At 37.9% G+C, this 26,506-nt stretch overlaps 2 protein-coding genes and 1 non-coding gene across 8 annotated transcripts in view; all 3 read right to left on the bottom strand.

Moving 5' to 3' along the window:
* The window catches only part of RAPH1 (Ras association (RalGDS/AF-6) and pleckstrin homology domains 1), a 109,011-nt gene extending 83,710 nt beyond the window's left edge, over positions 1-25,301 (bottom strand). For 3 of the 6 annotated variants that reach the window (XM_047872754.1, XM_047872756.1, XM_047872757.1), the window contains exon 1: positions 24,787-24,983. The gene's annotated coding sequence lies outside the window, so the exon portion shown is untranslated. Of the gene's footprint in view, positions 1-24,786; positions 24,986-25,231 lie in introns of those variants that run through there. The other 3 variants (XM_047872755.1, XM_047872759.1, XM_047872758.1) reach the window with 3 other exon arrangements.
* LOC125174322 (U2 spliceosomal RNA) lies at positions 11,979-12,167 on the bottom strand. Its single transcript, XR_007155429.1, has one exon. It is a non-coding gene; the product is annotated as a U2 spliceosomal RNA (small nuclear RNA).
* LOC125173522 (ubiquitin-like) lies at positions 20,019-20,781 on the bottom strand. The gene is given in 3 exon segments (XM_047872783.1): positions 20,019-20,620; positions 20,622-20,639; positions 20,641-20,781. Coding segments are annotated over 3 exon segments (429 nt in total). The 5' UTR covers positions 20,712-20,781; the 3' UTR covers positions 20,019-20,280.
* Positions 25,302-26,506: the final 1,205 nt, after the last annotated feature.

The raw sequence follows: 26,506 nt of genomic DNA, 5'->3' as shown, positions 1-26,506 counted from the left end.
TCAGTGTCAGCACCAGGAGGCTCAACTATTTTTCTCAGCCTTTGCCCTCTTTCTTATTTTGATGACTACTATCTTGGTTCAGATCCATACTACACCGTCCTCAAGTTATTCTACCAACTTCCTAACTGACCTCTCTTTTTTAATCCATCACTGTCAGACTAATCTTCCTTAAAAACTTTTTTCATGCCATGATTCTGATCAAACACCCACAAGGGTTTCCCATGACATTCTGAATTAAGTAAAATTTCATCAAATGATTTCACACCTTCTCTGACATGGCCTCAACCGAAATTTTCAACCTTATTTTCTACCTTTCATACTCAGTATTCTCAAAAAACAAGCATGCTTTCTTAACATAGCCTGTGTTCATGTTTTCAACCTGACTGCAACCTCTCAATCTGTCAAAAAAAAAAAAAAAAGGGGGAAATACATTTCTTTCTCTCCCTAAAATCCCACTGAAGTGACAGCAAACAATTGCAAAAGGGAATAAACTCAAAGGCAATGAAGGCTAGAGATGGCAAAGGCATCCAAAGATCAGAGATTCTGGCAAATTTTTGGAAGACAAAAACAGGAAGATACAGAAAGATGAACCAGAGCAGGAGCCCTCAAAGCAGGCATTTTTCACTCAACATTTATTCAACAAATATATATGAGCACACAGTGTGTGCCAAACACTGTTCTAGAAGCTCAGGTTATAGTTATAAATGTGACAAACAAGGGATCTGTTAACAATGAACTTGGATTCTAGTTAAGGTAGAGAAATATTAAACAACAAAAACAAAAAAATAAGACCCATGACAAGTATGGTGATAATTAGGTTACAATTATAGGGAAAGTGATGGGAGTAGCTTCTCTAGATTGGATACACAGAAAAGGCCTAATTAGTGATATTTAAACTAAGATATGAATGACAAAAAGATGTCAGACATGCACAAATCAGAGAGAAGAACATTCCAGGTACAGCACACAAATTTGGTGCGTCAGGAAACAGAAAGAAAGAATAGTCTGATAGGAAGAGAGAGCCAGATCATTCAAGGATTTGTAAACCAAGAAACAGAAGTTTGGATTTTATTCTAAGAAAGCCCTCTCGAGGTCAATGACAAGTCATTCCTCACAAAAAGCTGCAGCAGAGGTGGGGACCATTTTTGGAGGTAGACGATAAAATGCGCAAAGGGATAGAGGTGGGAAAAAGGATGCTCAGCAGGACAAGAACCAGTATTCCCCACACTGGCAAACCTAGGGAAATTCTGGCACTTGCTTCTGGGTTAATGAAGCTAGAAAAAACAGCTCTCTCAAGCCTAGTAGCAAGCCTAGGTAACCAATATAAATGCCAGAAGCAACCAGATGTAAAACAATAGGGAGTGGGTGGTCCTGAGAACCAGAAGGCACAACCTCAGCTAAAAACATTCAAAGTTTTAAAAAGTTTATTCTAAGGGCACCTGAGTGGTTCAGTCATTAAGCGGCTGGCTCTTGATTCTGGCTCAGGTCATGACTTCATGGTTTGCGATATCGAGCCCCGCATCAGGCTCTGTGCGCTGACAATGTGGAGCCTGCTTGGGATTCTCTCTCTCCCTCTCTCTGCTCCTCCCCTGCTTGCTCTCTCTCAAAATGAAAATAAACTTTAAAAAAAATAAAAAGTTTATTCTAGAATTTGATGAAGTTGTTTAACCTTGTAAAAACATTAAAATTCAATGAATTTTATACTTTAAAAAAGTTGATGTTATATATGTGTATTATATCTCAATTTTTAAAACAAAAATTAAAAAAAATTTTAAGCACTGTGCTAAACAAAAAAGAGTTGGATGCTACTTTCTCTAAGACGCCCATAAACTTTGTACCTCTCTATGGCATTTACAGCAAATCAGCTTTATATTATGTGTACTTTGCCTTATCACCCTCCACACCCAACTAGGTTGCAGACTTCCGGAGAGAGATCATATGGTTCTCATTTGTCACCCCAGAGCCACTATCAAAGAAATATATTTTTTCTTCATCTGAATTTCAACTTTTTTCTGTTAAATATTTCTAATTTGATGGACTCCAAATGGAAGATGACATCTAATTTCACTAAAGGTGCGCTCCTTTAAAAAAGAAAAAAAAAGTGGCTAATTTATCCAATTTTCTTTTTTTTTTAATTTTTTTTAAATGTTTATTTATTTTTGAGACAGAGAGAGCTAGAGCATGAACAGAGGAGGGTCAGAGAGAGGGAGACACAGAATCTGAAACAGGCTCCAGGCTCTGAGCTGTCAGCACAGAGCCTGAAGCAGGGCTCGAACTCACAGACCGTGAGATCATGACCTGAGCCAAAGTTGGCCGCTTAACCGACTGAGCCACCCAGGCGCCCCTATCCAATTTTCAATAAATACTAAGTTTAAGGAACCAACACATTTATTTTTTATGTTTATTTATCTATTTTGAGAGAGACAGTGCATGCAAGCGAGAGAAGGGGAGGGACAGAGAGAAAGAAGAGAGAGAATCCCAAGCAGGTTCTGCACTATCAGCACAGAGCCTAAAACAGGGCTTGATCTCACAAATCATGAGGTCATGACCTCAGTGGAAATCAAGAGTCAGACACTTAACCAACTGAGTCACCCAGGTGTCCTGGAACCAACACTTAATTTAAAATTAATTTCGCTATCAACAGAAGAACGGTTTAAAAAAAAAACAAAACTGAAGAAAATTCTGCAATGCACTTTAGTTTTCACAAAATATTTTTATAATATTTCTATAAGGCTGTTTCTAGGGATATGATTTGATTCAATAGCTGTATTAATAATATGACTCTCCTGGGGCACCTGGGTGGCTTAGTAGGTTAAGTGTCCGACTCTTGATTTTGGCTCAGGACACGATCCCACAGGTTCGTGAGATCGAGCCCTCTGTCTGGTTCTGCACTGACAGTGCAGAGCCTGCTTAAGATTCTTTCTCTCAAAATAAATAAATAAAACTTTTTTAAAAAAATGACCCTCTTAACAAGTAACAAACGAGTAATAGTAAGGGTTCCTGCACATGACAGAAACCTAATTGAAATTAATTTTATAAACAAAGAATATAATCAAATTCAAAGTTTAAAGAAATTTGTCAGTACATTTATCACACTGTATCTCTTCTCTCAACTTCATCTCTATTTCTCTCCTTCCCAAGGTTTCATTCCAAAATTCTGTACTCCTATTCTGCAACCTGCTTTAAATCTCCATTTCTTTCTTTTTTTTTTCTTCCTCTTTATAAAGAGAGTGCACGCACACACACAAGTGGGAGAGAGGGGCAGAGGGAGAATCCTAAGCAGGTTCCATGCTCAGCATGGAGCCTGATGTGGGATTTGATCCCACAAACCTGGGATCATGACCTGAGCTAAAATTAAAGTTGGACAATCAGCCAACTGAGATACCCAGGCGCCCCTGTATCTCCATTTCTTTAGATTCTCTCTTCTCATTCTGTCCCATCAATATTTTTCTCTCCATATCCCTGAAAGAAGCTACTCCCAATTCCTAAATTTCACAAATCACTAAAATAGATTTTTAGAATTAGCCAGAACACTGAATTCATATAACTGGTAAAATAGATTTTTAGAATTAGCCAGAACTCTAAATAAAAACTCAAGATTGGGGAGAAATCACTTTGCTAGTAAATCCCACATATAGTAGTAGTTCTTCTTCCATCTTTGCATATCAGTATTTTATTCTGGCGGGAGTCACAAATCCAACCAGAGATGGCTCATTATTCCTGACATTAACCAGCCACAAATGGAAATGGGTAATATTTAATGGCCAAGAATTGCTTTGGGTGAAAAGATAGGGCAAAGAGTTACTGAAATTTTCATTAAGAATTTGCAAAGGTGTCAAACAGCAAATGCTAAAACATCCTTTAAAATTTTTAACACAAATTCTGGTTAACAAGAAAACTCAAGTAGGTAAATATTTCATTTTTATGACCTAAGTCTGAATTAGTAAGGAGAAAACCTTCATTATCTTATACTAGTGAAAGGGTCTATTTAAAGAAAGTCGGCAAGATATTCCTAGCCTAAGTCATCTAAGACTAAATAAGGACTCAGGAGAGACTGGAAATTCTTATTCTGCCACTTAACTAACTACAACTTCAGGCTAAATCATTTAAATCCTTAGGTCTTATTTTCTTAATATGCAAAAGAAAAGATGGACTAGCAAATCCAAAAGTCTCACCCAACACCTCCCAACCAATTTTGGTTCTAATTTTTAAAATGTATTTACTTATTTTGAGAGAGAGACAGGGCCTGCATGCGTGGAGGAAGGGCAGAGAGAGAAGGATAGAGAAAATCCCAAGCAGGCTCCATGCCCAGCGCAGAACCCAATGCTGGGCTCAATCCCATGACCACGAGATCATGACCTGAGCCAAAATCAAGAGTCCAATGCTTAACTAAGCTACTCTGGCACCCCTGAAGTTTTATTTTTTAATTACTGACTTTATACTCTAAATAGCCTTAGGAAACTCAGTGCCTCCATCAAGTGTAATAACATTCATATTATAGCGCTCTTACAAGAAGAAGAGAGAAAAGGGGGTAGAAAACTTATCAAAAAAGTAATGGCTGAAAACTTCCCTAACCTGGGGAAGGAAACAGATATTCAGATCCAGGAGGCCCAAGAACCCCCCCCCCCCACCCAAATTCAACCCAAGGAGATTCACACCAAAACACACAGTAATTAAAATGGCAAAAAGTAGTGACAAAAAAACTTTAAAAGCAGCAAGAGAGGGGTGCCTGGCTGGCTCAGTCAGAAGAGCATGTGACTCTTGACCTCGGGGGTCATGAGTTTGAGCCCCACACTGACAGTAGAGACTAAATAAATAAATCAGTAAGTAAATAAAAAAAAAAAAACTTTAAAAAAAGCAGCAAGAGAAAAGCAGACAATTACATAAAAGGGGAATCCCATAAGGCTATAAGCAGATTTTTCAGCAGAAACTTTGCAAGTCAGAAGGAAGTAGCATGATATATTCAAAGTGTTGAAAGGGAAAAAAGCTGCAGCCAAGAATACTCTATCCAGCAAGGCTACCATTCAGAATGGGAGAGATAAAGAGTTTTCCACACAAACAAAAACTAAAGGAGTTCACGACCACTAAACCACCCTACAAGAAATATTAAAAGGGATTCTTTGTGTATAAAGGAAAGACCATAAGTGAAAGTATGAAAACAAAACAAAACAAAAAAACACAAAAGCAGTAAAAATAAGTATTTCTGTAAAAATCAGTCAAGGGATTCACAAAATAAAAGGATATAAAGTATAACACCATATACCTAAAACATGAGGGGGAGAGGACTAAAGAATGGGTTCAAACTCAAGTGACTATCAACTTTATATGGACTACTATATCCATAAGATGTTATATATAAACCTAATGGTAACCACAAATTAAAAATCAGTGACAGATATGCAAAGAATAAAGAGAAGAGGATCAAAATATATCACTAAAGAAAGCCAACATACCATGAAACAGAGCAAGAGAAGGATCAGAGAAACTCTATAGAAACAACCACAAAACAAGTAACAAATGGCAATAAAAATATATCTATAAGTAACTATCTTGAATGTAACTGGACTGAATGCTTCAATCAAAAGACATAGGGTGATAGAGTAGATAAAAAACAAGACCCAATTATATGCTGCCTATAAGAGACTCATTTTAGACCGAAAGACACATGCATTTTGAAAGTGAGAGGATGGGGAAACATTTATCAGGTAAATGGATGTCAAAAGAAAGCCAGAGTGGCAATACTTATATCAAACAAAACAGAATTTAAAACAAAGACTGTAACAAGAGTCAAATAAGGACACTACATAAAATTAAAGGAGACAATCCATCAACAGCATATAACTGTAAATATTTATGCACCCAACATAGAAGCACACAAATACATAAAACAGTAAATAATAATTAACTCTAATAAAATAATAGTAGGGGACTTTAAAACCCGACTTACATTAATGGACAGATCATCCAAATAGAAAATCAACAAGGGAACAGTGGACTAGATAGACTTAATAGACATATTCAGAACATCCCATCCTAAAACAGTAGAATACACATTTGTTTCAAGCACACATAGAACATTCTCCAGAAGAGATAACATACTAGGCCACAAAACAAGTCACAACAAATTTTTAAAAGTTGCAGTCATACCATGCATCTTTTCTGAGCACACACTATGAAACCAGAAATCAACTACAAGAAAAATCTGGAAAGAGCACAAATACATGGGGATTAAATAACATGCTACTAAGCAAGAATGGGTCAACCCAGAAATCAAATAAGAAACACAAATTACATGGAAACAAGTGAAAATGAAAACACAATGGTCCAAACTCTTTGGGATGCAGCAAAAGTGGTTCTATGGAGGAAGTTATAGCAATACAGGCCTATCTCAAGAAGTAAGAAAAATCTCAAATAAACAACCCTACACCTAAAGGAGCTAGAAAAAGAACAATAAAACCCAAAACCAGCAAAAGAAAGGAAATAATAAAGATTAGAGCAAAAATAAATGATACAGAAACTGAAGAACTAGAACAGATCAATGAAACCAGGAGCTGGTTCTTTGAAAAGATCAACAAAATTGATAAACCTCTAGCTAGACTCATAAAAAAAAAAAAAAAATGAAGAAAGAAAGAAAAAAAAAAAAAAAAGAGTTAATGAGAGGACCCAAATAAGCAAAATCACTAAGAGAAGAAATAACACAACAGAAATGCAAACAATTGTAAGAGAATATTATGAAAATCTGTATGTCAATAAATTGGACAACTTAGAATAAATGGATAAATTCCTAGAAATATACAACCTACCAAAATTAAAGCAGGAAGAAATAGAAAATTTTAACAGACCAATTCTAGCAATGAAATTCATCCAGTAATCCAATCCAAGAACTCCCAACAAATATAAGCACCTTCACAGGCAAATTCTAACAAACATTTAAAGAAGAATTAATACCAATTCTGTTCAAACTATTTAAAAAAATAGAAGAGGAAGGAAAGCTTCAAAATTCATTCTATGAAGGCAGTATCACCCTGATACCAAAAGCAGATAAAGATATCACAAAAAAAGAGAACTATGAGCCAATAACTCTCATGAATAAAGATGCAAAAATCCTCAACAAAACATTAGCAAACCAAATCAAACAATATGTTAAAAAAACTACTTTCCACGATCAAGTAGGACTTATTCCCAGGATGCAAGGGTGGTTCAATATTCGCAAAACAATCATTGTGACACATCACATCAACAAAAAAAAGGTAAAAACCTTATGATCATTTCAACAGATGTAGAAAAAGCATTTGACAAAGTACAACATCCATTCATGATTACAAAAAACAAAACAAAACAAAACAAAACCTGCAAAGTAGGTCTAGAAGGAACATACCTAAACATAATAAAGGCCTTAATTGAAAAACCCATAGCAAACATCATACTCAATGGTGAAAAACTGAGAGCTCTTCCCCTTAAGTCAGAAACAAGAAGGGGTGCCTGGGTGGCTCAGTTGGCTAAGTGTCCGACCTTGGCTCAGGTCATGATCTCATGGTTCGTGAGTTCGAGCCCCGCACCGGGCTCTGTGCTGACAGCTCAGAGCCTGGATCCTGCTTCGGATTCTGTGTCTCCTTCTCTCTCTGACCTTCCCCTACTCATACCGTCTCTGTCTCTCAAAAATAAACATTGGAAAACAACAACAACAACAACTTTTATTCAACATAGAACTGGAAGTTCTAGCTGTAGCAATTAGACAACATAAAAGTAAAACCCACAATAAAGAAATCAAAGGCATCCAAACTGGTAAGGAAGAATTAAAACTTCTCTTACTATTTACAGATGATATGATTTTATATATATAAATATATAAAACTCTGATGGGGCGTCTGGGTGGCTCAGTTGGTTGGGTGTCCGACTTCGGCTCAGGTCATGGTCTCACAGCTTGTGAGTTCGAGCCCCACGTCAGGCTCTGCGCCGTTGGCGCAGAGCCTGGAACCTGCTTCGGATTCTGTGTCTCCCTCTCTCTCTCTCTACCTCTCCCCCACTCATGCTCTGTCTCTGTCTCAAAAATAAATAAACATTAAAAAAAAATTAAAAAAAAAGAAAACTCTGATGACTCCACCCAAAAACTATTTACAACTGATAAATGAATTCAGTAACTTGCAGGATACAAAATCAATATACAGAAATCTGTGGCATTCCTATACACTAATAATGAGGCAGCAAAAAGTAAAATTAAGAAAATAATCCCATTCACAATTGCACCAAAAATGATAAAATATTTACAAATAAACGTAACCAAAGAAGTAAAAGACCTGAAATCTGAAAATTATAAAACACATGACGGAAATGAAGACAACACTAAGAAATGGAAAGACATTTCATGCTCATAGGTTAGGAGAACAAATGTTGTTAAAATGTCTATACTACCCAAAGCAAATCTACAGATATAATTCAATCTCTATCAAAATACCAACAGCATTTTTCACAAAAATAGAACAATCCTAAAATCTGTATGGAATCACAAAAGACCCCAAACAGCTAAAGCAATCTTGAAAAAGAAAAACAAAACCAGAAGTATCACAATTCCAGACTTCAAGTTACATTACAAAGCAGTACTAATTAAAACAGTACTGGCATAAAAATAGACATACAGGTCAATGGAATAGAACAGAAAACCCAGAAATAAACCCACAACTATACAGTCAATTAATCTTCGACAAAACAGGAAGAATATCCATTGGGAAAAAGAACATCTCTTCAACAAATGGTGTTGGGAAAACTGAACGGCTACATGCAAAAGAATGAAACTGGACCACTTTCTTACACCATGCACAAAAATAAACTCAAAATGGATTAAAGACCTAAATAGGAGACCTGAAACCTGAAAACAGAGCACAGGCAGGAATTTTTCTGATGTCAGTCACAGCAACATCTTTCTAGATATGTCTCCTGAGGCAAGGGAAATAAAGGCAAAAATAAACTACTGGGACTATCTCAAAATGTGAAGTTACTGCACCGTTGACAGAAACAATCAACCAAACTAAATGGCAACCTACGAATGGGAGAAGGTATCTAAAAATGACACATCTGATAAAGGGCTACTATCCAAAATGTATAAGGAACTGATACAACTTAACACACACACACACACACACACACACACACACACACACACACACACACAATAATCCAATTAAAAAATGGGCAGAAGACACGAACAGACATTTCTCCAGATGACATCCAGATGGCCAAAGGACACATGAAAGGATGCTCAACATCACTCATCATCAGGGAAATGCAGAAGAAAACTACAATGAGGTATCACCTCACACCTGTCTGAATGGCTAAATTCAAAAACATAAGAAACAACTGTCTGGCAAGGACATGGAGAAAAAGGAACCCTCTTGCACTGTTGATGGGAATGTAAATCCAGTAATTGCACGATTGGGTATTTATCCCCCAAATACAAAAACATTGCATACATGCACCCCTATATTTATTATAGTGTCATTTACAATAGCCAAACTATGGAAGCAACCTAAATGACTACTGACTGTTGAATGGATAAGGAAGATATAGTATAAACATACAATGGAATATTATTCAGCCATAAAAAAGAACAAAATATTGCCATTTGGATAAATGGCAACATGGACAGAGCTAGAGAGTATTTTGCTATGTGAAATAAGTCAGTCAGAGAAAGTCAAATACCATAAGATCTCACTAGTATGTGGAATTTAGGAAACAAAACAAATGAGGCATTCCAAGTGAATTCATAGGTTAGCTTTCCTTTTCGGTTAAAAATACAACCAGAGTTGGGTTCCTCTATAATAAAACATACCAATTTAGGACAACTGTTACCTGCATGCTTCTCTCTCAGAAGACAAGAAAGAACAAAGTTTAAATTACTATTTGAGAATATTGACAATTCTAGGTTCAAATAGAATTAACTCTGCTATTTGTACAAAAAAATAGTAATGTTTCACTTCAGATTAGTACTCTTTGACAAGAAATAATACTGTTCATTCAATAAATGTGTAATGAAATACTACCATGAAGTTGGGCACAGTACTGGTAAGTTACAGGGAATACAGCTATATAAAGAGTAAAATAGGGTCCCTCCCCTCAGGCAATTTTATTAAAATCTCCAACAACAAAACAGAACTTTTATACCGTTTATACTTTTTACTTTTAAAATGAATGCACCTACTACATGGTACAATATTTTAAATTTGAAATGTTTTTATATTACACACACACACAAGCACGTGGTGGGGGAGTTTAAAGACAAATTTTGTAAGGATACATTCAGCATTTTCAGAATAAATAATCTCTACTCTTTTGTTATAACCATTCACCAACTAGCTGATAACTGTATTTTTACTCTACTATACATGATTACAAAAAATTAAATATGTTTCCCCAAAAAACGTACTGGAAGTAAAATCAGTCAGGGGTTGTTAGCCAAATAATCATCCAAATTATCTATACAGATGTCATAACATAGGAGTTAGTGTATTTTAGTCAATTCTCCAGGATGAAACAGGTTTATAGCTAGGACAGCTAATGTATCTTTAGAGAAAACACTTTTATACCACTGTAAATAAACATAAGCAACAATGCCGTTATTCAAAACTCTTTAAAAGCTTTGGTCTGGGGGCGCCTGGGTGGCGCAGTCGGTTAAGCGTCCGACTTCAGCCAGGTCACGATCTCGCGGTCCGTGAGTTCGAGCCCCGCATCAGGCTCTGGGCTGATGGCTCAGAGCCTGGAGCCTGTTTCCGATTCTGTGTCTCCCTCTCTCTCTGCCCCTCCCCCGTTCATGCTCTGTCTCTCTCTGTCCCAAAAAAAATAAATAAACGTTGAAAAAAAAAAAAAAAGCTTTGGTCTGTGATCAGAAAAAATTTCTTTAACAGACCTTTGAAAGAACACAACTTCCATGGATGAAAAATTTCATTGAATATACTGCAGAACCTCATACTCCTTATCCTAATAACTATATTTCCAGAAACAAACTAAAAAAAAATACCCAGACCAGAAGTTGGGGAGGATGTGGAACAAGAGGAACATTTTTGGTAGGTACATACATTCCTCATCACTTCAGAGAGCCATTTGGAGATTACATATCTAAAGATCCTGCAATAATACCTCTAAGTGTCCAAGTACTTAAGAGACAAATGTCAGGAAAAATGTACAAAAAAATTCACCACAGCATTCAAAAGGTGAATGGAAAAACTGGCTCATTCTGAGAAAAATATGAACCAGATCTAGAAGAATCAGCCTGAATATTGTAAAACCATCTAGTTGAAAAAAAAATGAAAATTTTAGGAGGCAAATATAGTTTATGGCTTGTATGTAATTCAAAAGCACAGAACAGCAATAAACAAAATTTTATGGATACATGTGTACTAAATGCACTAAAACATGAAGCAGAACAACACAAATTGTTATCTAGGAGAAGATTTCTGCTGTACCCATTGTATCTCTTCAAATAAGTTATTTGAAGAAAATAAAAACTGATTACAGTTGATGAGTATATGCAGATGTCTATCATGTTTTACACTTTTATTTAAAATGTTTTAGGGGCACGTGGCTGGCTCAGTTGGAAGAGCACGTGGCTCTTGATCTTAGGGTGGTGAGTTCGAGCTCCACTCTGTAGATTACTTGAAGTTAAAAAATAAAATTCTTCAAAATTAAAAATTAATTAATTAATTTATTTATTTATTTATTTCCACTTCCACCACAGGTATAATCATACTTCTACTCATGCTGCTTCTAGGGTGGAAGATGACCATCGTGCATATATATATATATATATATATATATATATATATATATATATATATATACACACACACACACCTCCCCCTCCAGGAACCCAGGCACAAGCCACCCACCCCAACACTCACAGACAGAAGCATTCCAGTGCACACAATCCCAGATGATACATTTCCCCACAGTTTAAGTTGACTTTAGACACCTGAATATTTCCCCTGAGGAAGTGCATCATTCCTGGGGTACTGCAATACCAGGTCAATGTGTGGAGTAGATGGAGCAAGCTCCTATTCCATCTCCCTGCTCCAAAAATCTACTTACTATATTATCCTGGGACAAAGGATGCATTGGATATTAAACAGATAAGAACAGACACCACACTTGATCTTAACCAAAGTCCTAGAAGTGATAAAAAAAACAAATTTATTTTAAAATGAAATTCAAAGATGGATAAAAAAAAGTTGTGAACAAGTATGCTTAAAGACAAATATTAAGGAAAAAAAAACAGGGAAAAAATGGGGGGGGGGGAGGGCAACTAAATATCCTACAAGAAAAAAAAAACCAAACCTGAGTAAACTGGGGTGTGTTTTATGTCCATTCTGGATTATAATGCAGGTGCTGTAAATTATTCCTAAAGCATTTAATGTATGGGAAAATGCCAGTGATAAAACTTTAAATGAAAGAAGCAAAACTAAATTGTGCATACTTAATGGCTATATAACATACATACACAAAGGTGAGAAAATATATCAAAAATTTAAACTGTAGTCATTTCTGCGTGGTAGGACAGAGTTTTATTTTCTTCTTTATACATCTCTAAATGTCACATATTTCCATTAATATTAATGAAAGGGGGAAAAAAGGAGAAGGTAAACTACAAACTCAAAATCCTCTTGTAAAAACTTACTTCCCAATTAACCTGATAAGATTCTGTTTTACTTTTGATTCTAAAATTATTGGACTATGTTAACAAAGATAAACCTCTTTAAATATTAATATTCACAACTATACAAGCCAAAAGAATTACGCCAATAACTATACAGCTGTAAAATTATACTTTACAGTTTCTAAAGATACCTGTTTAATCTCTGCTGTTTCTAGCACTGTCACATCGAAATATATGGTCCCTTCATCTATGCATTAGATAAGGTTTTCACATGGAAAATCTCATACCAAATCTTAATTTATATCATAAAAATAAGCATGTGTAAATAACAATTTGGCTGTATGAAATGACACAAATAGGACAGCATGCAGTGTTCACATAACATACTCCATGGCAACTGAAAAATAAAAAATACTGTTTAGAGAAATTAAAGACCTAAATAAATGGGCAGATATACCATTATTAATGGACTGAAAGATGGAACGTCATTATACGTCAATTGTCCCCATATTGAACTAAGTATTCACTATGTAATTATAGCCAATATCCCAATGTCTGATTCTAAAATTTACATGGAAAAGCAAATGACCCAGAACAGCCAAAAGAATCTGGTAAAAGAACCTGGGGTAAACTACCTGCCTTCAAGATTTACTCTAAGGCTAAGTAATCAAGACAATGTAGTAATGGCAAAAGAATTGAGAATTCCATCATTGTAACAGAATACAGCCCAGAAATAGGCTCATTCTTACAATGTCAAATGATTTTCAACAAGGATGTCAAAGTAGGTAAGTTGAAAAGGAAAGGTTTTGTTTTTCTACCATTCCTGAGATATAGTTGACAAACTGAAGTACAAAGCTTTTTTTAACAGATGCTGGAGCAAACATATAAATATTGAGGGTGGGGAAGCCTCCACTTCTTTATCAAACCATTAACAAAAATCAATTCAAAATGGATCACAGACTGAAATGTAAAGGCTAAAATTATAAAGCCCTTAGGAGAAAATATAAGACACCTTTGCAACTTTGGTGTAAGTCAAGATGTATAAGGATAGAAAACACTAAACCATGAAAGTAAAAATATTTTGATAAAGCCCAATATAAAAACTTCTTCTCTTTGAAAGACACCACTAAAAATATAAACAGGCAAGTCACAGACTAAGAGAAAATATTCACAAATATATCTGATGAGGGACTTATATTGAGAAAATATAAAGACTTGCTACAACTAAACAATAAAAAAGATAACCCAATTTTTTAAATGGGCAAGACTTGCAGTCATTTCCCAAATGGCTAATATGAACCTGGAAAGTTGCTCAACATTACAGGGGATCAGGGAAACGCAAATTAAAACTACAACGAGATACCACTACATTGGCATTACAGTGGCTAGAAGGCAAAAGACTGACAATTCCAAGTGCTGTTGAATATATAAAATGATGTGTACAACTTGGGCTAAGTTTGTCAGTTTCTTGAAGGATTAAAATTACACCTACCCTATATAACTCAGCCATGCTCTCACAGGTATTTATCCAAGAGAAATAAAAGAGACTTGTATACAAATAAAAGAGACTTGTACACAAATGTTATAGCAGCTTTATTAGTAAGAGCCAGAAATGGAAGCAGTCAAAATATCTATCAACAGGTGAATGGATAAATAAGCAACAATATGGAACAATCTAAAAATCATTATTCTACTTGAAAATAAGCCAGATTACACACACACACACACACACACACACACACAGAAAGAGAGAGAGAGAGAGAGAGAGAGAGAGCGCACGCGCGCTAGAGCATGGGCAAGTGCTAGAGCTCAGGGAGAGGGAGGGAGGGAAGGAGGGAGGGGGAAAGAGAGAAGGGGGAGGTGAGGGGGAAAGAGAGAGAGAGAGAGAAACACTGAGTGATTCTACACATAAGATTCTAAGAATGCAAACTAATCTATAGTGACAGGTTGCCTGGAGACAGAGGGGAAGGGAGATACGACTTGCAAAGAGTTATGAGGAAACTTTGGGGGACGATGGAAATGTTTACTATCTTGATTGCAGTGATGGTTTCATGTGTGTATGAAAACACACCAAATTGTATACCTTAGTGTGTAGTTTATTATATGGAAATTATATCTCAATAAAGTAGAAGAAAAATTTTTCAAGAAACAAGCAAACCAAAAAACTTTAGAGCAGAATTAGAGTCAAGGTAGTGGCTAGCCATGAGGGGCAGGGGTATAGAGAAGCAGATGTGGGGCAGGGGGCTTCTGGCACACCTGTGTTTTTCTTTTTTTCATCTCTGTACTGGTTACAGAAGAGCAGTCAAGTTGTAAAAGTGTACACTTATGATATGTGTACTTTTCTGTATATTTTTCTTCAATACTGTTTTTACTTCTATTTAAGTGTTTATTTATTTTTGAGAGAGAGAGAGAGAGAGAGAGAAAGAGAGAATGAGGCAGAAGATAGAGGGAGACAGAATCCCAAGCAGGCTCCCCACTGCCACTCAGAGCCTGACGCGGGACTCAAACTCACGAACTGTGAGATCATGTACTGAGCCAAAACCAAAATTTGGAGGCTTAACCGACTGCGCCACCTAGGCATCCCTCAATACAAAGTTTTTAAAAGAGGATATAACATCTACCTCTGACCTAGCAATCGAGTCAGATTGCATTTATCCAAGAGAAATGAAACATCTGTCCACAAAAAGACCTGTACAAACATATTCATAGCAGTTTTCTTCAAAATGGTCCCAAACTGGAAATAGCCCAGGTGTCCATTAATAGGAAACTAGATAAACAATCTATGGTACACACTGCTTGTAAAATTGAATATTACTCCACAGTAAAAAGAAACAAACTACTAATGCAAGCAATAACATGCATGTGTCTAAAAACATCATGCTGGGTGCAAGAAGTCAAGGATAAAAGAGTACATATGCACAATCAACTAATAGGAAGTTATAGAAAAGGCAAAATTTACCTATGGTTGTAGTTGCTTCTAGAAGAAGTAACTATCTAGGATAGGGAGAAGTAGAGAGAGAGTGGGGGAAGGTAAAGGGTAGTCATAGAAATGTTTTAGATCTCACTAGAAATGTCAGGAAAAAAATGCTCACTACGAATATGGAAAAATTATGTCTATCAAAACTAGTGAATAACTAAATTAAATGTTTAACTGGTACCTTTAAATCACCTTCAATAATCCTCAAAAGTATAATGCAAATCCAAATTTAAGTTTCTGAAAAAAGTCTATAATTTCAATTGCGGTGAAGAATGAATTTTATTTAGGTCTCACTTTGCTGTGAAGTCTCACTTTACATATTTTTCTTCTATAAAAATCATTTCCCAATCATTAAGAAATGAGAATGTCTTGTCCCAAGTACTTTTATTTGTCTTTGTTTTTTATTTTGAAAGAGAGAGTGAGTGAGTGAATGGGGGCAGGACAGGGGCAAAGAGACAGGGAGAGAGAGAATCCTCCTTCACTGACTGTGCAGAGTCCAATGTGGGGATCCATCTCAGGAATCGGGAGATTGTGACTTAAGCTGAAATCAAGAGATGGATGCTTAACTAACTGAGCCACCCAGGTGTCCCCTAAGTGCTTTATTTTTAAGATGGATTCATATAATAATATCATACACTACGAAATGGAACTCTTCTGAAAGGTCCATTAACAATAATAATTCAGTAAGACTGTATAGTGGTTTCTAAAATGGAGGTGACTCTACCCCAGGAGGTAGGAGTGATGATCTAAGAACGTATTAGGAGCTCTTTTTGTATTTAATCTGTATCATACGTATGTATTTTAAGTATAATATAAGGTAATAGAATATATAGATTTCCTTAACACACAAAATGACACTGGCATCTTCATTATGGCCACCAATCAATCACACCTGATATAAAGTAATCCAGGTATTCTGGTACTAAGTGATTCTAAGTATTCTGAGACAGTGATAGTATTTGCTAGATTCTTTTTCAATAATGGAATAAAGAACACGACTTTTTGGAATGTGCTACAAGAAATGGGTTCAGAGAAGATACAGTTTCAACAGTAAACGATTTCCTTAATAGAAACAGTATTTTATGGAAAAACTATTATATAATCCTTCATGAAGCAGCTGTTTTGATTTCAACAAAAGAAAGTTGGGGGCAGGAAGTAAGATTTAATTTCAAAAGCAACTACTGCCAGCAAAAGACAAGCTGAAGCAAGAAGATTGTCAAATGTTATAATATTTTACTGATGTAGTTGAGGAGTGACCATCGTATTTTATATCAAACAGGTTTATTAGTTGTTTCATGGCAAAGTATTTAAAAGAGGTGTCAAAAAGTTAAGCATTTATTTTTTTTACAAAGAGTCTAAATTTGCAGACTTTCTGTGGTGACTATAGTAGCATACCACCTAGCCACTGTTTTCAACAGCAAAAACAAAAAATTGGTTAATCTGTACCTTAAAAATCAATGAGACATTTTAAAACTCAGTAAGAAAATATCTGTTTTCCAAAAGAAAACAAGGTGTGTCATCTTGAATCACTCACATATCCTAAAAACAGAGAAACCATTTTCTAAGTCTTTCAATGCTTTCCAGGGTTTTCTATGGATTTTGAACACATTTATTAAAAATATATCAGTGCAAATCCTCACACTGGAAAAGCAAACTTTACTAGCTAAATCTGCAAAAGTGATGGATGGAAATTAAACAATGGGTATCTCCAGTAAGAAAGCACAGCCAAATATATACTTATTCTTTTTGGGTATATGTCCCTACATAAGCTTCCTTCTAGTTAAGACAAGCATTAAAACCAAGTACCAAATTAAACAGATTTCAGATGCAGACTTTGGAATTTCTGTATTACCAAGTAGTAAACCCAAGATTTTTTCAAACATAATGCAGCATAGTCATTGCTCCTGCTTTAAAAAATATGTATTTATTTTGAAATTGTAAACAAAAAGGTGTGGTAGCCATTACTAACATTTATAAAGTACTCCACTCATAGATAAGGGGATCATGATTCCCTTCACTAGTCTCTAAAACCATTTGTTACAATATAAAATAATCAATAAAGAATTATTCTTTATAAATAAAGTAAACACTATTAGACATTATTAGATTTTAGTGAATCCTTTCAGGAGATGTAACCAACTGTAAATAATTCTTCAAATAATAGTTTTCATTAAAAACTTTACTCAATTTCTATTCTACTTAAGGGACTGAGATATTTCAGATGAGTAAAAGCAGGGCCAATAATCCAAAATTCAGGGGAATTTAAGACAGTACAATTATCTACAACACAAAGCAAATCAAGTATGGTCTAGAGAAATGAAGAAGAAAGCAATTCTGCTTGGTGTCTAACAGCTTCACAAAGAAGGTGTATGAAGCTGGGTCGCAAAAGGTAAGTGAGATTTTGACTGGAAAAAAATAGAACAAAGCATGTCTGAGAACCATGGATAGAGGCATGAACAACCTGGGGTAAGAAAAGAATATACTGTATATAGTTGTTTTGCTGTACTCATTTAGCTAACACTTTTCTTCACATATCAAATTTAGCAAGATTCTTTTAAAGGTATTTTCCAAAAAAGCATCTACCTCTTAAGAACCGTTACAAAATTGGTTTACTGCAATTCTACAATATTTAGGCCTATCTAAAATGTTTACAGTTCCAATTATCTCCAGATTCACTATTCTTCACCAGGGGGCTTAAATTTTAAGTGTCACACAATGACAAGACATCATTATGGACCTCCCAACCTTTTCTTCTCATGTAAAGGGATGACTTACTTGTCCTTTCTTTTCTAAATCTAATCCCTCCCCTTTTTCAAATCCCAGTACCATGTGCTTTCTTCTTGGACTCTGCTCCCTTGATTACATTCTCTACTGATTCCTTGTATCCTGCACTTAAACTGGCATCCTGTCTGTTTTAGAGGGGTGAATACCTAGCTCTTCTGACTTCTCCATTACATCTAGCTCTGCCCAACGAAGAAAAACAATATGTATTTTATTAGCAGCAAAATATATACTGTTTTAAAAGCCAATCTGTAAATCAAGAGTGATGTATTTTAAGACATCTGCCCCAACATGTGGTAAATTACATCTTAAAGTAACAGCAGTAAGAGCATGGGATGAAGCTTTAGAGAACATGTAATTTGGGGGTTTTCTAATATTTCCCAATAAAACTTTCCCAGATGAAATTTTTTTATTTAAATCCAAGTTAGTTAACATAGTGTAATAATGATTTCCGGAATAGAATTCAGTGATTCATCACTCACAAAAAACACCCAGGGCCCATCCTAACAAGTGTCCTCCTTAACGTCCCTTGCCCATTTAGCCCATCCCCCCGACCCAAAACCCCTCCACCAACCCTTAGTTTATTACCCGTATTTAAGAGTCTTTTATGGTTTGTCTCCCTCCATTTTTACATTACTTTGCTTCCCTTCCTCTACGTTCATCTGTTTTGTTTCTTAAATTCCACATATGAGTGAAATCATATTTGTCTTTCTCTTACTGACTTATTTCACTTAGCATAATACACTCTAGTTCTATCCATGTTGTTGCAAATGGCAAGATTTCATTCTTTTCAATCGCTGAGTAATATTCCATTATATATATACCACATCTTCTTTATCCATTCATCAGTCGATGGACATTTGGGCTTTTTTCTTACTTTGACTATTGTTGATACTGCTGCTATAAACACTGGGGTGCATGTCTAGATGAAATCTTTTTTACTTTATTTTTTTTCTTAAATGTTTATTTATATTTGAGAGAGAGACAGAGACTGTGTATGAGTGGAGAGGGGCAGATGGAGTCAGAGCCAGAATCGGAAGCAAGCTCCAGGCTCACAGCTGTCAGCACAGAGCCTGACACAGAGGGGCAACTCAGGAGCAGTGAGATCACGACCTGAGCCAGAGTCAGACCCTTAACCAACTGAGCCACCCAGGCACCCCTGAAATCTTTTTCTTTTTTTAAATGTTTGTTTATTTTTGAGAGAGAGAGAAAAATAGAGTGTGAGTAGGGGAGGGGCAGAGAGAGGGAGACACAGAATGCAAAACAGGTTCCAGGCTCTGAGCTGTTAGCACAGAGACTGATGGTGGGGCTTGAACGCACAAACTGTGAGATCATGACCTGAGCAGAAGTTGGACACTTAACCGACTGAGCCACCCAGGTGCCCCTCCAGATGAAATCTTTATACAGCATCTCAGATACGTAAAACTGACACAAGTGCTGCTAATACTATTCTATGTTCAAATATATTAATTTATTACCAACTCAAAGAGACAAGTTAAGGATTAAGTATGTTATAGTCTTATAACAATCTAAGCAAACCATTTATTACTGTAAAGTTTTGTTTTGATTTCACCCAGATAAGTAATTCCAAGTAGGTAGCAGCTTTTGTAGTCTCAGGATATGATTCAGTTAAATTGAAAAAAAAAAAATTGTACGTTTTTTCTTTCAAAATTGGTTTTGAATATGTTGTTATAGTTTTCAATTTGTTAAAAAAATTTTTTTACCATGCAACAAAACCTTTATTAACATTTTGAATAGCTATCGAAAAAAACATCAATTCAGCTTTAATGAAACCGGTAATATCTAAACCTAGAGTGGGGCAAATGGCTAGAACGCAGAGTAATGCCATCATTGGGTATATAAATTCAAGACTGAAGAATTAACAGCCACCCCTCAGATGGAGAACCAGGTGCAGGGTTGATCCTTTCTGGGTGCTGTAATCAGAAAGAGTGCGGCTATCTTCCAGCAGCTTTGCCTGCAAAAAGGTGAGCCTCTGCTGGTCAGGGCAGATCCCTTCTTTATCTTGGATCTCAGCTTTCACATTCTCAATGGTGTCACTGGGCTCCACCTCCAGAGTGATGGTCTTGACAGTCAGGGTCTTCGCAAACATCTGCATACCACGCCTCAGATGCAGGGCAGGGTACAGGGTCGACCCTTTCAGGATATTGTAATCAAAAAGAGCCTGGTCATCTTCCAGATGCTTGCCTGCAATAATGAGCCTCTTTATCCTGGATCTTTTTCTATGGTGTCACTGGATTCCACTTCCAAGGCAATAGTCTTGCCGGTCAAAGTCTTAGTGAAGATTTGCATTTTGACCTGCTAGCGAATGCAAAGACACTAAATCCAATCACAATGAGTCACCTCCACACCAACATACAAACACCCAAACACCCGACAATGCCAGCCACTTGTGAACTAAAATTTTTTGTGTATGTATGTGAGGGTTGCTGAGTCCTTTCAATGGAGAAAAAACAGTCCTTTCACCAAATGGTGCTATAAACTGGATATACACATGTGAAAGGATGTGGTTGGACCCATATCTAACACCACACATAAATATTAACTAAACATAAAAGCTTAACTATAAAACTGTTAGAAAAAAACATATGGGAAAACCTTCATGGCATTGGATTTGGCAATGATTTCTTGGACATGACACCAAAAGCATCAGCACCAAAAGAAAAAAAAAGATAAAGTGGACTTCATTAAAATGAAAAATTTGTGTACATTAAAGGATACCATCAACAGAGTGAAAAGACAACCCATGGCAATGGGTTGTAAGTCATTGTAAATCATGGATCTGATGTGAAATTAATACCCAGAATGTATAAGGAATTCCTACAACTCAACAACAATTTTTAAAACCCAATTTTTAAAAATGGGCAAAGGATTTGGATAGACATTTCTACAAAGATACACAAATGGTCAATAAGGACTTGAAAAGATGCTCAATATCACTAATCATTAGAAAAATGTAAATCAAAACCACAATAAGATGCCACTTCACACTCCTTAGGATGGCTATGATAAAACAAAACAAAACCCTGAAAACAGCAAGTGTTGCTGAGGATGTGGAGAAGCCAGAACCATTGTACGCTGCTAGTAGGAGTATAAAATGCTACAGCCACTGTGGAAAACAGCATGGAGGTTCCTCAAGAATCAAACATACAATTACCATAAGATCCTGCAATTCTACTTCAGGGTATATACCCAAGAGAACTGTGGTGTGTGTGTGTATATACACACACTTAAAAAAAGAACGAAATTCCGATTCATGGTATACAATGAACTTTGAAGACATTCTCTTAAGTGAAATAAGCCAAATACAAAACAACAAATATTGTAGGATTCCATTTATATAAAGTACCTAGAGAAGTCAAATTCATAAAAACAGTAAGTAGAAAAGTAACTACCAGGGACTGGGGGGGGGGGGGGGGGGAGGTACAGAGTTATTATTTAATGAGTAATTTCAGTTTGGAATGATGAAAAAGTTCTGAAGATAGTGATAATGGTTGTACAACTTTGTGAATGTACTTAATACCGCTGAAATGTACAATTAAAAATAGTTAAAATGGTAATTTTATGTTGTATATTTTACAATAAAAAATTTGTGTGTGTTATTTATTTTATTATGGTGGCAGTATAAAAATGTAGTTAAGAAAACAAGCTTAAGAATTATGTTGAATGGTTTCACACCCAGCTCTGTCATTTTATACTTCTGTAGTCTAAGCCTGTTTGCTCAGACTGTAACAGAATCTACTTCATAGAATTATGGCAAGAATTAAATAAATTTTATATGTAAAGCATTAAAAACAAGGCATGTCATTTAGTAGTCACTTTTTATCATTGTAGGTTTAAAATACATTTTTAATGAGATTTAAGTGAAACATCCGCAGAGCCCTTGAAGGTCCTCCTCAAAATTCCAGAGTTCAGTAAAACATACACTGAAAACCAGTGATCTAATCCAAATTTCTCATTTTACAGGTAAAGGAATTAAAATCCAAGATAAGAGGTTAGCCTAGGTCACATATCTTGTTTTGCTAATATTAATTATTCTAAAATAAGAGTTTGAGATGAACAATAATATTGACATTCAAATACTTCAGAACCAAAGCAAAGCCATGAGATTCTATAGACTCTATGAATAGTGTGATACCATCCACCATGCTAATCTAAAAAATACAGTAATTATGTATGGGGTGAAAACCAAAAGGTAGCAAAACCAAAAGGAAAAGTCATCTTAATTATTCTCAAAGACATGCTTAAAAACACTTCTTCAGAAAATAAAGTGTTAAAACATTAGTGAAAACCAAATTATATTGACCAAGAGTATGAGGCACACCCAATATGTGCACACTACTCCACTCCTGTTAGCCACTTACTATATAATCTTAGTGAGATCTCTCAATCTGAAAAATCAGCTGCTTTTTCTACCAAATGGAGCTAATATGCACCACGAGGAAACATCTACAAATAATTCTTTATTAAATTCAAACAGAAGAGAGCAGCAGTCCAAATTACACAAAATGTCTAATCCAAAAACTCATGTATTAAAGCTTTGTTGACATTTTTGTACTCCTTTGGATAGGGCTAGATCTGGTTTCTGGGAAATTCGCAACACAAAAAGCAAAATAACAGAGACAATCTTTGAAGGTCAGACTCAACAAGAGCGGAAAAGGCTTTTGAGCGTCTCTATTTTGCCCTTCCCCCATTGGTCTTACTCCTCAATTGGGCTCTCAAAGGACAGTGCCACCTCTGCTTGGAATGTCCTCCCCATCTACATCAGCTGAAATTCTACCCATTCTTAAAGGTTCCACTTAAATGCCACAGCTTCCATGAATTTTCCCCCAGTGCTCCCAATCTAGAAATAATCTCTCTCTCCTCTTTGCTCCCATATTTTGCAGCTCTACTTCAACATTTTATTATATAATGCATTGCATTACAATTATCTACCTTAACTTCTTCCCCCACCTTACCCTCAGGTAAATCTCAAGAGCAGTAGGCTAAGGAAGAAAGGAATCAACATTTGCTAACACCTCAGAGCCTTGCAAGGTGCTAGGCATTTGGCATACATTATCTCATTCAATCTCTTTGACAACCACCTGGGGAGATAAACTGGTGGTGTTATTCCCATTTTACTGATAGAAAAGTACTGCTGAGAGTTAACAGCTTTGCCGTCACACTACTAGACAATTCCAGGTTTATGGAGCCTCTGGTTTCCCTGGCTTCAAAAAGCTCTTTCCATCAAGCTGTGCTGCAGGTCTTGTCCACTATGTGTGTCTCTCACTCTAACAGACAAGAAGGTATTCCACAAAGATTCGCTGAATTTAATATTCCTCTGAACTCACTACCACCCTTTTAACAATCCGTTCACGCTCTATCCCTAGCCCCATTACCTTTACGGTTCCTATACAGATTTTACATACACACAGGCAGCTCTCCAGATCTTCAAAAGAAATGCTGCAGACATATCAACCCTCATGGGGAGGTTAAGTGAAGAACCTTTCAGTTCTCCCAGATTTCCCCAACTGCTCTTCCCACAAAATAGAAGAAACCTCCCCCACACGAGACACATTTGATGCGATGCGTATACCCTTCCAAAAAGCTCTTATTTCATACTCAGCAACGTCTTCGTGCTTACAAGCAGTAAAGGCTTATGCGGTTCCCAGTTCACACTGTGGGGACACCCTAAGACACTGTCTGAATAAGAAAACCGCATCTTACAGACTCTTGAAATGAAGGCATCCTAATAGTATTACTCTGCCTCCCTCTCCTCCTTACCGTCCCCCGCCCCCCCCCCCCCCCAACGAACTGCAGTTTGGATTTCCGGCGGGAATGCACACGGACACAGCAACATGAGAGGGGGCTCAAAAGCAAGAGCGCAATTAGCCTGCTTAATTAGACACAAGACGCAGAAGGCGCCCCGCATTTCTGTATCTCTGCAATGAATTCGTGTATGGAAGGTGGGGGCCACCGAAGCCCGAGGAATCCCAGACATGGAATCACTGGATTCTGCGGCGAGTCGGGGAAGAGTCCTTTCCTCCTCGCGGTCCCGGGCCACCAGCCCCCCGTACTGGGTCCAACCCCAACCGCACCCTCCAGGCGGTCCCGTATCTCATTGTCTCCCTCCGTCGCTGCCCCCAGGGGCGCAGGGGGCAGCCCAGGCCCCAACGACCCCCACCCACCCGCCGCCGCCTAGCCGGGCGTGGTCCCACGAGCCCGGCCCGGCAGCGACCCCGCCCCAGGCTCGGCTGCCCGCACCGCGCCCGGACGGCTGGGCCGCGCCAGGCGCCGGGAAAATGGAGGCGGGAGCAGAGGCAGCGCCTCACAGCCCGCGCCCGGCCGGCTCCCTCCGCCCGCCCCGAGGGTGAGGCTAAACACTCACCGCGGCAGCTGCTCGATCCTCCAGCGGCCCCGGGCTGGCCAGCCGCCGCTCGCGCTGCTCGCGCTGCTCCCGCCGCCACCCCGCCGCCTCCTAAGGCGCGGCGCTCCTTCCCCGGAGACGCCGTGAGCGCCCGCAGCTCTCGCGCCGCGCGCACCGTGACTGACTGACCGACCGGGCGGGGCGGGAGCGCGCAGCAGGCGGGGCAGCCGCAGCGCCCAGCGGTGGCCGAGCCCAGTGGGGCCGCGTCCGGCCGAGGCGCAGAAGGCGGAGCTGAGGGCTGGGCAGCGGACGGGCGGACCGACTCACGCCCCGCCGCTAGCTGCCCCCGCCCGCCGCCAACCACTCACTTCCGGCGCAGGCGGCCGCGCCCGCCCCTCCCGGGCGTCCGCCCGCCGCCCGCGCCCCCCGAGCCCCCCGCCCGCGCCCCCTCGCCGGCCCTGCTCACCCTCCCTGCAGGCGCCGGACCGCACCCAGCCGGGGCTGTGCTCCGTGCTCCGCCTTTCCTCCGCGCGCGCTTGTGAACCGCCTCCAGGAACCAGTGAATCACAGAATGAATGAGCGAGGAAGGAAAATCCCGGTGCTGTCCCACCCCCTGCTCGCCTTTCGTTGGACGCAGGCCCAGTGGCCTAGGTCCCAGGGCCGTGAGACACACGGAAGCTTCGAGCAGATCTGTCAAAGGACCTGTATGCATGCACCTTTATGTCATCCACGTATCCAAACACCCCAGCAACGCATCAGATGTCTTAGGTGCTTAAAGGACCATGGTCGTAACAGTCAGTCTGTGAGGCATGTTTTTAGGAAAACCCATTTTGGCCGACAACTCTCTGTATTTTCATGCACTGTATTGAGAAGCTTTTAGAAATTGGACATTTCAATGATTTTTAGTTACTTTTTACCTTTGAAATGTGCTTATCTTGCGTTCTGAAGTTTTGTCACCACCACCCCCCCCCCCCTTACTGAAATTGTTTAGGAATAAGGTGTTGGCATTTTTCTGGATTACCAAGCTCTAAATTCCTCAGATACTGCTCATTTTGATACAGGCTTGACTTACTCAGACTTTTAAGGTTTAATCTTAAGTTTTTATATGTTTATTTTGACCTCCTAAAGTTCATCAAAGAGAGAAAAAAATAGAATTAAATTATTTTTGCCTGGCTACATGCAAAGTAAGTTTGTTGACAGCGTTAAAACAATTGACCAATTGGAAGGTGACCTGGAAATAGTTGTAGTGAACATTCCTTTTTCATGCCTTCCCATCTGCTTGCTAAGTATGAGTATCTGCACCTTGAATTTTCACAGATGAAGGATTGACTATACCATTTCTGACACCTGGGGTCCCTTTCTAAGAACCAGAGTGTTCATTTCTCTGTCTTGGGGCCATATCCTGGTTTGGTTAATTACATTCCATTTTTTTCATATATTCTTGAGGACTTTCACGTGGTTTCAGGCTTTTTGCACAATCTGTTCCAAACTGGTGCACAATCCGTTCAAACTGGTATTTAGAACCATACAATACAGTTACTAGTTGCATTTCACGCTTGAGATATTTGTACTTTAGAAACATAAGTGCACTTTTGCATTTTAAGTTTGTAGGTGCTTTACTATTCTTCTGTAGAATAACGTAATCTTATAAATGAAGATGGTGCTGCTGACCAATTCCTTGCCTTCTGTTCCTTTCTGTGGAATTCATCATTTATTACCCCTAATTATAATTATTTTAGTA

Source organism: Prionailurus viverrinus, chromosome C1 (assembly GCF_022837055.1).
Source record: "Prionailurus viverrinus isolate Anna chromosome C1, UM_Priviv_1.0, whole genome shotgun sequence".
In the NCBI taxonomy this organism is placed as follows: Eukaryota; Metazoa; Chordata; class Mammalia; order Carnivora; family Felidae; genus Prionailurus; species Prionailurus viverrinus.
The sequence above is the reverse complement of the archived record's forward strand: the minus strand, read 5'-3'. Positions and strand labels throughout refer to the sequence as shown.